The 15,394-nt window shown below is 34.9% G+C and overlaps 1 protein-coding gene across 1 annotated transcript in view; it reads left to right on the plus strand.

The window, feature by feature from the left end:
* ptprsa (protein tyrosine phosphatase receptor type Sa) overlaps positions 1-12,805 on the plus strand; it is a 197,162-nt gene extending 184,357 nt beyond the window's left edge. The window contains 3 exon segments of the mRNA XM_038291557.1: positions 3,372-3,526; positions 8,813-8,948; positions 9,087-12,805. Of these exon segments, the coding sequence (XP_038147485.1) occupies positions 3,372-3,526; positions 8,813-8,948; positions 9,087-9,155 (360 nt within the window). The 3' untranslated portion in view covers positions 9,156-12,805.
* The last annotated feature ends 2,589 nt before the right edge of the window (positions 12,806-15,394 follow it).

A 15,394-nucleotide genomic window follows, 5' to 3' on the forward strand; every position in this document is an offset into this window, starting at 1 on the left:
GGAGTCAGAACGTGGAGCTTAACTCATTATGATCACCATATTTTGAAAGTGCAGCAAGGAAAGGGATCGTGTGTTGGTGGCATTGGTGCAGAAATAAACAAGAGAACAGGAATGCATTTTCAACTCACCCATTATGGATATGCTTTGACATACAGTAGCTTCACATGGTACAGTCACCATCTGTAGTACAGGACAACTACTGGCTCCAGCAAGATGGAAATAAGACCAAATACTTGACAGTATTGTTAAATTTTTCATTTTTATGTCATCAAGGGTTTTTGTTTTCTTTCTTGAATGTTTATTTTTTTTTGGTGAGGACTTCAAATGGTAACTGTTGTATCTGAAATGTTTTGCAATCAAAGTGTTATCAGTTTCCCATTAAAACTACCAAGATTTTTTAATGGTATAGTCAAGAAAAAGGCTCACAAAAGGTCAATTCAGAAGCCTTATTTTCTTTCCATGGGTAATATCTTCAAAATATTTACCTTTCAAATCATTTGATTCATTTACATGGATGACTGTGATTTTAAACAAAACCTACTGTGTTTAAGCACTATGTTGCAAAACGTTATATCATAACATGTTTTAATGATTGTGTTTCTGAGCAACATTCTTTGACTGAATAGGATTTATTTTCTTACTTCGCTCTTTGAGCAAACAGTAGAGTACTCTTCTAAATTGTCGCTTGCCAAAACAAGTATAAAACATCCTCAAGGTCAGTATGAAGCAACACACGGTTTATATGAAACTCTCAAAGCAGGGCTTCTTTTATTACCTTTAAAGAAGCAGAGGAGAGAAAAAAATAAATAAATAACAGCAAAGTCCAAATTGTGAAGGGGAAATATTTCGTAGAAATATCTGATGTAAAAGTGGTGAAAAGTTTCTTTTGATATCTCTTAACTGTTGCACTGTTGGGAAATTTTTCATCTGTGTTTAACTCAGGTGCTTAGGGATGGGGTGGGCTGCACACAAAGACACTGTAAATTTCCACCCAACCCAATTTTAATGATATACCGATAAACATACTCTTTTCTACCTAAAGATGGCATTTCAGTTAATTATTCAGTATTGTATTCATAGATTATATTATAAAGTCTAGGGTGTAGCTTAACTTATACATAGTTTTAAATTTTTTATTTTGATTAAATCTTTTTCTGTTTTATTTTGATTCTTATGCAATTTTGGATAATCGACTATTGAAATTTGGCAAGTTACGTCCTAAACCAGGAGTAACCAATTAAAAATCATCCGGGTCCGAATAAAGAAAATCATCAACCAGTAAAGGTCTGAAGACATTTTCAATTATAATCTGTTACTTTAAACATAATTTAAAACTGAAATAAAATGAGTTTTTATGCATCCATGTTATACATTGAATTTTCAAATAAAAAAATCTAAAAAAAAAAAAACATTTTTCCATTTTAAAATCTAAAGTGTTTTAGAAGTAGAGAACAACAATGATTCAGTTTTGTATATAGACAATTTTCTGATTCACATATTTTATAAAACACCCAAACTGACCGCTTGTTTTTTTTGTTTTTGTTTTTCTTCTTTCTTTTTGTGGCTTAATGAGAGAAGTGGGCTTTATGCTGCCCTGCAAGGCTTTAAACCTGGGTTTGAATGGTGACAAAGCCATTCTGAGGCACATATCAAGGTGCTCATTTTGAGCCTGGATCAATATTTATCTTTGATTATGGTCATGGTCAGGAATCCTGCTTCACAGCAGTATGTTTAGCCAAATATACTCAAAATGTGCAGGGTAAACTTTGAGCACACCATTTCACTTTTCTTTCACCAGTTCACCGCAGTTCCTCCAGCAGTCCACACTTTCTCTGCTCTCTTTTTCTCGTCTTCCCCTTCTTTCCCATCGCCCGGCTTGCCTGCAGTGTCTAAAAGTGGCTAGCAGCAGCAGCCCTGACAGCTCATTGGAAAATTTTTATCATGTGTAGCTTGGTCCAGACGCTCCATATTAACAGGAGAAGCGGCGGACAGTATGTTTTAAATCAGGTTGGATCCGGAATAGCCAGCAGGTGGGTCCGGATCCGGACCGCGATCCGCTAATCCGTGACCTCTGTCCTAGACCAATCTATCAACATAACTTTGAGTTCCCTCTTATGAGTATCTTATAAGAAGCAGACCAGCTATACAATTAATTGCATTTACAATATATCAAAATATTTTCCAGTAATCACAATGTTAGTTTCTTGTGGTCAGTACAGAGAAAAATCCAGATAAATTCATTATCTTGGTAGAAAAAACTAATCATTTGGGGCAAAATTACACAGTCCAAGGAGGCAGATGGTTATACATCCTTTAAGTAGAATAAAAATTGAATAAAGAATTATGTATATTCATATTACTGGCTTATTGCAGTGGGCAATTAACATCACTCTTTTGGGTATGACTTTAGTACCTAATTTATTTCGTACTTTTTTATCTGTCTTAAACTGTTGTCCTAAAAGAGTTGTGTTATACTTAAAGATCAATTTTCTTGTTGCACTGAATTAAAAATATATTTAGAAAAACTGACTTTATTTTCTTTTCTTCCATCAAAAAGCAGGATACCACACATACCTACCTTACAAGTTTGTTTTTCTCTCCCCCAAACGGGGCCATTCCAGTATAAATATTTGTGGTTGAGTGTATGTGACAATGGAGCACTGCCTTGAAGTCTTTTGTGCAAAGAGGTGAGAAACTACCAGAAAAAGTGAACACCTGGTTGTCTTAATTAGTGGTGGCATCAAGCAGAGAGCCTGTCTATATAAAACTGCTTGTCTCTGCTGACTTTCTGCACTAATTTGTTCTATCTATGACAATTTGAAAAGAACTTTTCTTACCAAGGACAAAAGTATTGACTGTGTGCTCTGTCAGACTTATAATAGCTCTCTCAAAATAAAAACTGAAATCACTCCCTATGTCCCCATGCAATCCTGCTTCAATTTCAAGATGTCTTCAGATGTTTTTGTTTGCATACAATGCTCCATCTGCACCTTAAATTCTATCAAACTTAATCAAAGATGAAATAGTTTAGATTTTTTTGGGAGAGTCACTTTTTTTGTTCATTTTCCAATCCCTTCTCTGGAGCTGTTCTTGCTTCTCTCCTTCTCAGTTCTGCCAACCTATCAGGCTGCTTTATTGATTCCATCACAGGATTATCTTATTCAACATGGAGAAGTCTCGAGGAAGGTGCTTGTCGTAGCAGATACATTATTGATTAGTTTACCTGGGCCTACTTTTGACGCACATATACACACAGAAACACAGCAGGAAAAAAAATGCATCTTCACATATATATATATATATATATATGATGTGCCTTTTCTAATATTACATATACCTTCTTCCTTATCTCAATTTTCTGTTATTTGCAGGATGGCCAGTCCAGGACAGTACGGCAGTTCCAGTTTACTGATTGGCCGGAGCAAGGTGTGCCCAAATCCGGAGAGGGATTCATTGATTTTATCGGACAGGTTCATAAAACCAAGGAGCAGTTTGGACAGGATGGACCCATCTCTGTACATTGCAGGTAATGTTTCTTATTGTGTGTATTGCCAACAGTTGAAAGAAGGTCATTTGCATGCTTGACAATTTTGAACCTTTAAAAACATCCATTAAAGTAACTATTCAATTAAAAAAGATAATTTTAAAAAGAAATTATATCTTTTATTTAGTTTCCTTTTTGGACGGCTACCAGGAACAGTCCTTATCGTATGCAGTAAATGGCAAATATTTCATGCAAAAAGTAAAAAACTGATTTATTTACAGTACAGTTTATGCAAAATGACTTTTTTTATGGTATCCTAGCATACTGAAAGCACAGCTTCAACATTTATTTGCAGTGTCATATCTAAAAAAAAAAAGCTGATGTTAATGGACCTGGAGCATAAAGGGAATAATTAATCCTTAATTCTTTTTAAATGTAAACTAATGTTTTACCTTTTTCATCTTAAAAATGCCTAAATAAGACTAATAATTTATTTTCAGTATACTCTTATGCAATGCTTATATTATATTATTTTTAAAACCCTGATATATCTGACAAACAAATACCAACATTTATACAGAAGCATTAGAAATCGCTTCCATATTTAGTGAAAAACCCTCAAGTTAAATCTCTTAACTCCCTTGAAGATTTTACTTTTAAAAGTTTTATCCAGGTTCTTCTTTTCCTAGAAAAAAGGTAAACCAAGGTGACTGAATTTTTTTAAAAAACTGTCAAACCTTAAGGAGTTTTATAATGTGTTTTGTTTTGTTGGAGAGCTCCTCCTGCAGTACACCTCTACCTTCAGGATCAGATATGATTCCTCCTCTCCTTTTTACCTCTGTGGAACACAACCTCTGCACCTTAACACGCCCTTCTCCTCTATAATTGATAAAGCTCAGATAAGGCTTGGCATTTGAAAAAGATGAGATGAATGAAAGCATAGAGCCATCTTTTTAGGTTTTATGACCATTTCATGTAGCATTTTTTTTTATTTTATGACCTAGAGTCTAGATTCCAAGGTAACTTACATCATTACTTGCATGCTGGATTGGAAGCAAAAACTCAGACTATCCATATTTGTTCTGATCTCAAAGAAGTTTCCTTTAAAAAGTTCTTACTTTCCAAAGCGTCAAAATGGATTTTGTATATACATCTGATTTTATATATCGAATTTCCAGAAAACAATAAAAATAATGTCCATTGTGATCTTTTGCACAATTTTTATTTGAACATTTAGTTTTGAAATAAAGCTTTGGTGACTGCACGATGGGTTGACAATATATCTAATTTAATAGACATAATCACCTTTTTGACTAGGGTGTCACACCCGTTCTTACACTGCCTTCTCATAAGCACCATTACATCAAGAAGCATGACACCAGCTTCCATTTGGTTAAATAAGATGATGTCACCTGGTGGAAAAGCGTATTCTTAGGCCTGTAATATATGTACTGTAAGGAAAGCTCCTACAAGATTTTACACATCATCTGTGTGGGGTGTAGTTATTACTGGACTGGGATAATGGCTGGCGGAAAAGGTCTCTGCATATTAAATGTTTCTGTTTATTTAAAGGTTTGAGGATACTGAACATTTGAAATAAACTGCCTATTGTCTGCAGGTATTACTCTTAGCTGATCCAATCAGATTTTAATATACTGAAAATGAATGTCACAGTTGGGGACCCATCTCCATATTTTATTTGTCCAGGGCCCAGAGGGAGGCAGCTAGCTTGACACTTTCTACAGCAGTTCTAATTGGTAGCGGTATTAGAGGTAACGTTAGAAAAATATGTTTTTAAAAAATAATCACCTGCTTTCACCCTCTGAGTCAGTACTTTGTTGAGTCATGTTTTGCTGGTGGTACAGCTTCTAGTGTTATAAGATGTAATATGAATCACAGCTTTGCGCATGCAGAGACGCACATTTTTCCAATTCCCCTTACTTTTTCTAGTTCATTGAGATTAGAGAGAGAGTATGGACGTTAAATTTCAAGTTTTTCTACAATTTCTTGGTTGGGGTTAGTTCTGGAATTTGCCTGAGCCATTTTAACAGATGCATATCATTTAGTTTCAACTGTTCCATTGTATCTCTGGTCATTGGTGCTTGAGGCTGAACACTACCGTAGTCCTAAGTCTTTTAAAACCTCTACAAGGTTTCCTCTCTGGATTGCCATGAATTGAATGCCTTTAATCTACCCAGAAACTGGAACCAACTTTAAAGTCTTTGCTGAACAAAATGATCCCTACGGCAACATGCTGCGGCCATCATGCCTCACGATGGAATTGGTTTGTTCGGGGAGATGTGCAGAGGTGATTTTTGTTCACACACTGTCATTTGCTGGGAGGGAGAAAAGTAAAAATTTTGCCTCATCTTATACAGTTTTGCTGTGTTATGCCTGGTGGCAAACTGTGAATGGGTTTTCTTTCAACAATGCTGTCTCTGATTAATGCTCTCCTCGCCCAGTCCGTCACTTTATGTGAATGGCTATGGCTTGGTGGACTTGCAGCTGAATTTTTAAGGCACTTGATTTTTTTTTTTTTTTTTTTTTTTTTTTTTTTAGAGCCTTTATAGAAGGAGGATATTTTTGTATATTTTAGTGTCATTTTGTTTTGTTTATTTTCGTAAAAAAATTAATTGAATTGGATACTGTGATCTGAATTACACCTTAAGGTCAATTGTTCTAATAGACAAAAATAACCTAAAATTCACTGTATGTTCACTTAGAATATGCTGAGCCAAATAACCTCATGCTTGAAGTTAAAGGTTTAGTAACCTTTTCATATTCAAGAGTATTTGCAAGATGTAGGTTTAAGAAGAAAAATCTGAAGCTGGATCACATGATATTTTTATAGATGTAGAAGATTGAATAATGAATAAGATGAATTTAGTTAATCATCCAAAGGATATGTTTTGGGGCGTTTTGATAGAGGAGGATTTTTTTTTTTTGCTTTAGAAATACATTTCTTTAGAGTATATGTTTTTATTATTTTAGTTCAGTAACCACCATGCTCCATTTTCTCTTTCCCTCCTTTTTCAAGCTTGCTTATCTCCAAGAGAAGAGCTTATGTTTTCCTTTTCTCTTACTCTTGCGTTTTCTATCACCAGACTTCCCAGTCTGTCATCTCCCTATTCCCTAATCCTCTCACTCTCTCCTCGTTCCCATCCATCCGTTCTCCTGGATCGCTTTTTAGCTCCGCCTCCTCCTCTCCTCTCCCATCCCTCTCTAATAGGACCACATGCTTTTTGTCATTAATTGCATGATTACGCCCTGTGAATGAGAGGACATCAAATCCTCTCAGTCTGCAGTGGCTTGCTTCTCCTAAAGATTTGGATCTGGAGAGGAGGAGGTTGAAAGAGAAGTCCTGGAAAGCAGCTTTGGGTGGGCTGAGATTTTGTGCCTCATGGTGGGGTGATTGCTCTGTGTGATTAGAGTGCTATCATTTGAAATTGGGTAAAAATCATACAAGCAACTTTTGTCTACCAAACACACACAAACTTGTCAGCGAAAGAGTCTCCCTCTACAAAGTGGCATCAAAGGCAAGAAGCTGAAATAAATCTGTTGTCATATCAATTATTGTTCCATTGGTGATGTGGAAGTCATTTCACAGCAAAGCAGCTTACTGAGCCAACTCTCAAGTATTTCAGCATCTGAGTTAAGACTCAAGCTTTATTTCTGGAGACCAGCAGCAGGCTGAGTTTTTTTTTCTTTTTTTTCTCCCAACACATGGAAGGAGGAACTTAATGAGACTAAATGTTCTGTATGTGTATGGGTAGGAATTGCAATCTGTGCATGTGTCCTTGAGGACTAGAATGGAGGCACATGTGTTAGTGGATCGCAGGGTTCTTGCATGCAAATAGTCTCCTTGCTGTTGTTCTGGTTACCTTGAAGCCTTTTTTCTTGCTCTGGAACTTTTTAGGAAGATGGAACTAATAACATGGTTTTTTTTTTTGGTTTTTTTTACCATACAGTCTTTATTAGATATACAATACTTATATGGAAACATTATATTGGTAATCCCTTTATAGGTCTTGTTTTTATACCAAAATGATGAGGACTCAAGGGAAACACAAGTCATATTAGAACACAATCAAACAGTTGATTTATTTCATTAATTATTTAAATTGTAAAAATATTAATATTTCACAAATTTATAAAAAAAAAAAAAGAAAAAGACATATTTCAGTTTTTGTAACTAGGGCTTGATTATGTAATGAAACACCACAAATCTGTTTCTCCTAAATTAAAAAGCATAAGGCCAATAAAAAAATTCTATTTTTAAATCTCATACTGTTATATCCAACAGAGCCTTATACCAGAGAGCAATTGGTACCCATCACAAGTGTTAGAGTCGGATCAATAGAAAAAACGTTAAAGGGTCCCTTCCAAGGATATAAATACAAAGTCTGCTGGAGGGTAAAACTAAAGTAAAAAAAAGTGCATAGACAGCAGAAATAGACATAGCCTTAAAGGGATTGTGTAGCAAAGCCCAATCAAGTGTTTAAAGGAGATTCATAAGGTGTGGACCATGGCTAAGTGCTTCAAGAGCCACTACACTAAGATGCATCCAATACCTGTGTGATGACTGTTGCAGGCTTTGTGTTCATCCACTCCTAAACCACTGACAATGTCATGAGTGTCTTACTTATTGATAATGCTAGATATACAGAAAAAGAGTCAATTTGCATTTCCATTGAGTTACAAGTTACCAGAGTCTGGAGAAAAAGTCAGACAGCCAACTACTAGTAATATTTTGAGCACGAGGTTACCTTCATTGATGAACTTCATGGAAATTCTGATTAAGAGAAAGAAATGTTGCTTGAGTGATAATCAAAATCAGAATCAGGTTTATTGCCATTGTTAGTGAAGGAGTTCACAGACTAGGAATTTTTTTATGGTACAATCGTGAACATATAATATGGAATAGAATTATAAAAATTATAAAAATATCTAAAACACTGTGGGTTAAGGCATGCAAATAGACTAATATATACACTTAAGATAAAAATATGGATAAGTACATATTATGTCACTAAATGGATATTCTTTTCATCTGTTTTATTTCATAGTCTTGATTTTTGTGAGAAACATTATTTTGGTTTTCAGCAGTTAAAAACCATAATAAAAAAAAACAAAAAATGGCACTGATAAACACTTGGAAAGACCTTAATCTGTTTAACAGAAGGATTTCCCGTCTTAAACTGAATGGCTGAAAGGATATTATGTTTTTATTCCATGAAATGCACCCATAGTTGGTTTGGTACCAATTGTGATGTCCATTAGCAATATAATTCATCTTGTTTTTTTCTCTTTTTTGTTCCTTACATCTAGTGCTGGAGTGGGAAGAACTGGAGTCTTCATAACCCTCAGTATAGTCCTGGAGAGAATGCGTTATGAGGGTGTGGTTGATATCTTTCAAACAGTGAAGATGCTCCGGACGCAGAGGCCAGCTATGGTCCAAACAGAGGTCAGAAATGTTCCAAGGTGGACAAATAATGAAACAGATTCTTGTTGGTGTAAATCGTAATTAAAATGAAATGTTAGCAATATATTAAACCTCTGGTGTTATGTTTTCAGATAAATTTTTTTTCTCCTTTTTTTTCAGGACGAATACCAATTTTGCTATCACGCAGCTCTTGAGTACTTAGGAAGCTTTGATCACTATGCAACGTAAAAAGCCATCTCCTCCTCTCAGAATCCTGTAACCCCCTCCTCGCCCAACTCAATGGTTTCCTGAGCCATAGAAACTTTTCAAATTTGAAACGATGACAGCGGTCGATAATTTTACAACTGCTTGTTCAAAAACACCAAACAGGATCCTGTAGATTTTTTTAAGCAAACAGCGAACATGACCAGAACAGGAGAAATTTCAATTGAGTCTCTAGTCACAGAAGAAAAATTCCCCATAATTTCAACTTAAGACCATTCTAAGCAACGAGAAACCATACGCCGTGGCTCAAGCTGTGGGATGGGTATCGATCCAAGTGACAGACTCCTTACTTTACCTCAAGTGTTTTAGTGTGGAGGAAGTTGTATACATTCTTGGACATTGCTCTTCTAAAATAAAAATGTCTATGTGACACAGCGGCGACAACCAACCGATTATGAAGTAAGTGAAGCGCAAATCAAAGAGAAGCAGATGGATGTAGCCACGACTGGGACACATGCCTGTTTTGCATGTGAAAAAAAGGAGGGTAGAGGGTTCAAGTATTTTCAACAACTATTTCATGACGGGTTTAACCTAAGAAATTGACAAATTGTGTCAACACCAATGAAGAGAAGTGGCTTTTCTCAATCAAAAACATGAAATAGAACAAGAACACCCACATTTGGCAGTAAAAAAAAGGAAACCTTGAGTTTTTGCACAGTTCTACTTAAATTATGTTTTGTGAAAAGTTTTCTTTAATTCCAGAGAATATCACCAAACTGCCTGTTAAGTGCCAGGAGCTTTAAGAAGGGACATTCCCAGTCGTTGTCAAAGAGAAAACATCAGCACATATATAAATGCAGTTACTTTTTAGAAATGCAGGAAATCTTTAATTTAAGCCCTGTAATTCAGTAAAAGAAATCTGGATTATTTCAAAGGGAGATTTACCCCGGTAAATTCAACATTTCACTGGCCAAATCGTTCAAGGAAAAATCCCATCAATTGCAAGAATCTTCAGCTTTGTCTGTCATGGGGATGATGTAAACCTCAACTTCGACCCATGTTTTTATTTTTAACACATGGCTCTCTTTAAAACATGGCACCAAATGGCTGATGCAGAAAACATCCACCCTGAGTCCGGTGAGGAGAAAAGGCTTTGGAACAAGGTGGATCAACCAAACAAAGAAACGCTGCCACATCTGGGGCTTTCTTTGTGTACAGTGACCAACGCTTATCATCATTGTTTGGGACTACTTTGTCTTTGAAGGACAAAAATCTATTTTTCTTTCCTTGTTTTCAGTTCTCTTTTCTGTTAAAAACAAAACATGCTGCTTATCTTGTGTATGCTGTATGTGTGACTCTTTGAAAAAGAGATTAAACAAAAAAAATGCCAGCTCTGCTAACTCCTTGCGCCTGGGTGGGCATGAAAGAAAGCACATCCACATGACTTCACTGTTCACCACTGCTTTTTTTTTTCTTTCATCTGATTTTTTTCCTAGCCTCCTCTATAATTGCTCTTATCATTGTACAAGAAACTCAAGAGCAGCAAGATCGCTTGCAACGACAAAGTTGTACATTAACGTGATTGACAAATTGGCCCTAAGTTTTACTATATGTGTGTTTGGTAACTGGTTGACAGAAAAAAAAGCAAGACGCTTTGGTGTTTACCCCCTATTTTACGGACAATGACCCAGTGGGTGACACGGCCAGAGCAAGTAGCCACGACAGATCCCGATGCAAAATTTTCTCTGGTACTTGCACATCCCAAAAGCAAAAACAGAGAATAAACTCGAAACAAACTCCCCAATTCAACTGCAAAAACCTCCAAGTTTTTACGTCAAAGATGGCGCTTTGGTACATGTGAGCGAATGGATTCTCTGAGGGCTCTCTGGTGGATGTGCACAAAAAAAAGCAACAGAGCTTTGGACAGAACTGTGTGTGATCTTTTCTGAGTTCCAAAAAAGCCTTATTGTTATTGTAACACTATGAAAACATTACTGTTGTATTATGATGATTCATTTAACATGACATAGTTAGCTTTTATTTTCTGTTTGGATTTAGTTGTTTTTTTTAACAGATGTTTGTCACTTTTTTTAATTAGCAGAAAAAAAAGAGAAATGCTTATATGTTCATATTATGTTAAAAGACATTCTATTTTTTCACCGTAGAAATGCTAATTATAACATGACCGTGTAGGGGCGCATACATATCTACATAGAGATATATGATTGTATATATCTCTATATAGAAATATATATGCCCACTTACACATGCATATATATTTAAAAGCAGAATCAGAAAATATATCCAAACAATTAGTATGAAATACATTTTTCTTGTCATCCAATTTGTTTTATACCTGTCAAATCTTGTCTGAAAATTTTTGTTTTGCTATTATTATTCTGTAATTCTGGAGTGTCTCTTTAAGAAAACTGAGGGACTGTCATCTTTTTGTTGGATCTTTTATTTTTCTCATGTCCTTTGGAATTAACTTGTACCAATGATGAAACTCTATTTTAACACATTTTCTTCACTGTCATTAAGTTGTTTTTTTTTTTTTATGGTCTACAAATGTCAAAGTTTTATCGCTCTGCATTTTAAGTGTCTATATCATGCTGTACCTTGTATGATTATGTACAGACTGTAACCCTCACAATCTGAAGAAAAATCCTCTTAAAGTTCTCTTTTTTTACTTATATTTTCAGACATATTGTTGCCATTGATTTTATTAGACATCCACTATGATCTAGAGTATATGTGTAAATAAACAAATATATATAGAATATACGTATCATTTGACCCTAAAGATCTCATACATGTAGTGGGGGACACCAATGCACAGATCAAAGTTCTGCTCATTTCCAGTTTCCTGGTGTTTGTGAAGCCTCTTTTTTCCAACCTTCCACCCTCTAGCTCTGCTCCCAGGTCTTTGATTACCTTCCTTTTTTTTCTGCCTTATTTCCCATGCTAGTAGTCAAACTGGGAAATATGCCAACCTATGTTCCCGCATTCCGAATGAGGGGCAAACAAATTAGTGTCAGTGATCTACAGGTCGGATTAAACAGATACATTGGTTTTCTCTATCAATTAACTACAAAAATCATTCCTATAATGGACAAAATAACTAAAGAGGCTTTTTAAACTGACTTTTGCCCATTTTATGTTTTTTTTGGCCTTTCTGTGTAAAATTGGCAGAAAGCAACTATGAAAAAGGCCATACATGGTTCAATTGCCACATTTAAACTTATTGTTCTCCCTATTGCCTTGTATAAAATCACATTGTTTTAGTTTTTTTTGTTTTTTTTTTAAATCATGTTTCATGATGGGATGCATAAAGAAATGAGGAATCAGAGGAAACAGCATTGGAATGCAACCAAGGATGGACTGAGACTACCAAAAACATGCTGTAAATTCCCATAGAAAAGCTTCTCAATAGACTTGAATCTGTTGGACTTCACAGAGACAGCTAATAAAGGCCCGCGTCAAAATTTGAAACTTTGAGCGTCTCAAAGCTTGTACAATGTGTCGTTCTTATGGTTTCAAGTAAAGATGCTAACTTTTGAAAAACAGCCACTAAATTTTTCTGAAATATTGTTGCTAAGTGTTGTGGAAAGGTTAGGGAGTAACAGTGACCATTAAAAAAAAAAGAAAAAAAAGTCATATTGAGAAGGACAACACTTAAAGTAAACAGTACATATCGACAAAGAATCCATAACACAGCAAACCATTTTCCTTTATATGATGGCCAAGTGCTACCACTTTCAAACTGTTACTTCTAACTGAAACAATGATTGGTTTAAAGCCACTGTGTATGTAGATATGTTGACTTTGTATTAAAGAAATGTTGTCTGAAAACCGCTCTGTAAGTTTTTATCGTTCTGTAAAGGTTTCTTCCAACCATTTATCTTGGTAATGTATGCAACAGCAACATACATCAACAGCATGTACAGTGGGAATCAAATACATACAGACACCAACTTAAAATACACACTATCCTTATGTTTTACGTAAAAATTGGACAAAATTTCAGTTGTTTTATGCCAGTTAAAATTTCAAAAAATATTTTTTTCTTTAATTGCCACAAAAATGACATCTACTTTTTTAGACCTCGATTTTATATATGTGTGTGTGTGTGTATATATATATAGATATATACATATATCTATATATATATAGATATATATATATATATACATTTCAACATTTTCCTTCTCAGAACTTGTCTAGCCAACTTACGGTTGCTTAATACATTTCTTTGGGACTGACCAATGTGAGAGTAAGTCCAAGATATTTACTTGTAGAACATGGTGTCTTTATTTAACTGGGATTCTGTAATCCCAGTTATATATAATCTATAAGAAGTTTACAAAGTCAATAAATACCTTACATGCCTTAAAAACCGCAATTAAAAACAAATACAATTTTTGTGCCATTCAGCAAAAACAAAAAACTTTACCTATTCTAACTGATCTCAAATATATTTATTCCTATTTAATGTCAGACATAAAGATTTGATTTTATTATGTGTCGTTTTTAATCAAAACCTAGTGTAACAATAAAGAATTAGAGTGCAGTGTAAAAAGAAATGAACATGTTTGCTAAACCCTAGGCTACTGTTGCATAGTTGCTTTTTAGCCACATAAAGTATGATGGTACCTGTTGTTCATGCTTTGTTGCCTACAGTATATGTGCCTTTTTAGGAAGAAGTATTTTCAGTACCATCTGCTATTTGATAAGGACATTGACGCACAAGAGAGTCACATCCCCTGCTGTGTCATCAAACCTTTATTTAGCAAAATCCTTGTCGGTGTGGACAGATTGTTGTAATTTAACAGCATCAGGTTTTTTAAGCCTCTTTCTTGGATATTATAGTATTATTTTATATTAACAGTAATCTATAGATTTCTAGGCTGATATGTCAATGTCTGACAACAATGTAGATATGTGCTACATTTTTCTCTAGATTTGTTCACTGGATTATTTGTGAAGAGAGAAATATTACCTCAGTAGATAATATTACCATAATCGCTTAAGGATAATGGCTTTTGAAAAGTTATTTTTTATCTTTCATTTTCAATAAGAAAAATGTTTTAGGGATTGTAACTGTCCTGGTAAAGGTAATGCTCAAAAACTTCTATCACCGCATAATGATCAATCAGTTCAGTATTTTGCATCAAACACCATCAGGTCAGAGATGTTACCATGTTTTCATCCCTTGTTAGAGTCTTGACCCAGTTTGTTTGGTTTTTTTTCCCATGTTTGTCTGACATCAAATGCAAAATGAGCATGTCAGCTCATCCTTCCACCTTTCAATCAATTAATCCTGTTTGGAACCTACCTTGGGTGTCATGGAGCAAAAATGCAAGGCACACCCTGGGGGGTTTGTTAAGCCTGCTGCAGAGATTACCCCAGCAAGAGAATTGGAGCCTTGAAAATGTGGGAATTCTTCTCCAAATTATTATCATTACAGCCACATGCTTTATCTGTTTTATTATTACTGCATGTCTTAAGCATTACGGTTACAAAACTTTCGTACAAAAGGCTGCAACACATCACTCAAAGCCAAAGGAACCTTCTTCACAGTAGCTATTATTTAGCAGTTTTATTGCAACATAATACACCAACCTCGACATTAAAACCAGCTAATCAAATTATATATATTGCGATAGAATAAGATACATTGAAAAAAATCACAAAAGTTTAAGGCTTTCTCTAGTAGCTAACTGTGGTATTGGGTAAATCAATGCTACCTTAAATATAAATAGGAGCTGTGGCTAAATATTTTGTTCTGGAAGTCCTTTTTTTTTTTTTTTCTAACCAACCTTTACTCTAACAAAGACACAGACAATTACTTTTATGTTTACATTCTAGTTTGAAGGTGTATTAAAAGATTTAACTTAGAAATATAGAATTGAATAGAGCACAACATCAGTAATAATATTTATATTTACATATAGAAAATAGCACTTTCTTTAAAAACCTTTGTTTTTTTTTCTTATAGGATTATATCAAAATAACTTCCCATATTTTAATTGCTTCAGCAGTTATTTTGTAGCTCAACAGATTGGAACCTGCATCCAAAAATAAATAAATATATCTGATCAGCAGTACAAGTGATGAAGCAGACAGATGGTGCATCCTTTTGTTGATAGATGGCTTGATTAGCTCTCTCCTATATTTATCCACCAGTCTTTTCACAAACATTCTGGGGTGTCCTTAAGCCCCCCTGAAGCTTGATAAATGCCACCCAGCCAAGCTGATATTGG

This window comes from Cyprinodon tularosa, unplaced genomic scaffold (assembly GCF_016077235.1).
Source record: "Cyprinodon tularosa strain WSP-4 unplaced genomic scaffold, ASM1607723v1 ctg30, whole genome shotgun sequence".
In the NCBI taxonomy this organism is placed as follows: domain Eukaryota; kingdom Metazoa; phylum Chordata; class Actinopteri; order Cyprinodontiformes; family Cyprinodontidae; genus Cyprinodon; species Cyprinodon tularosa.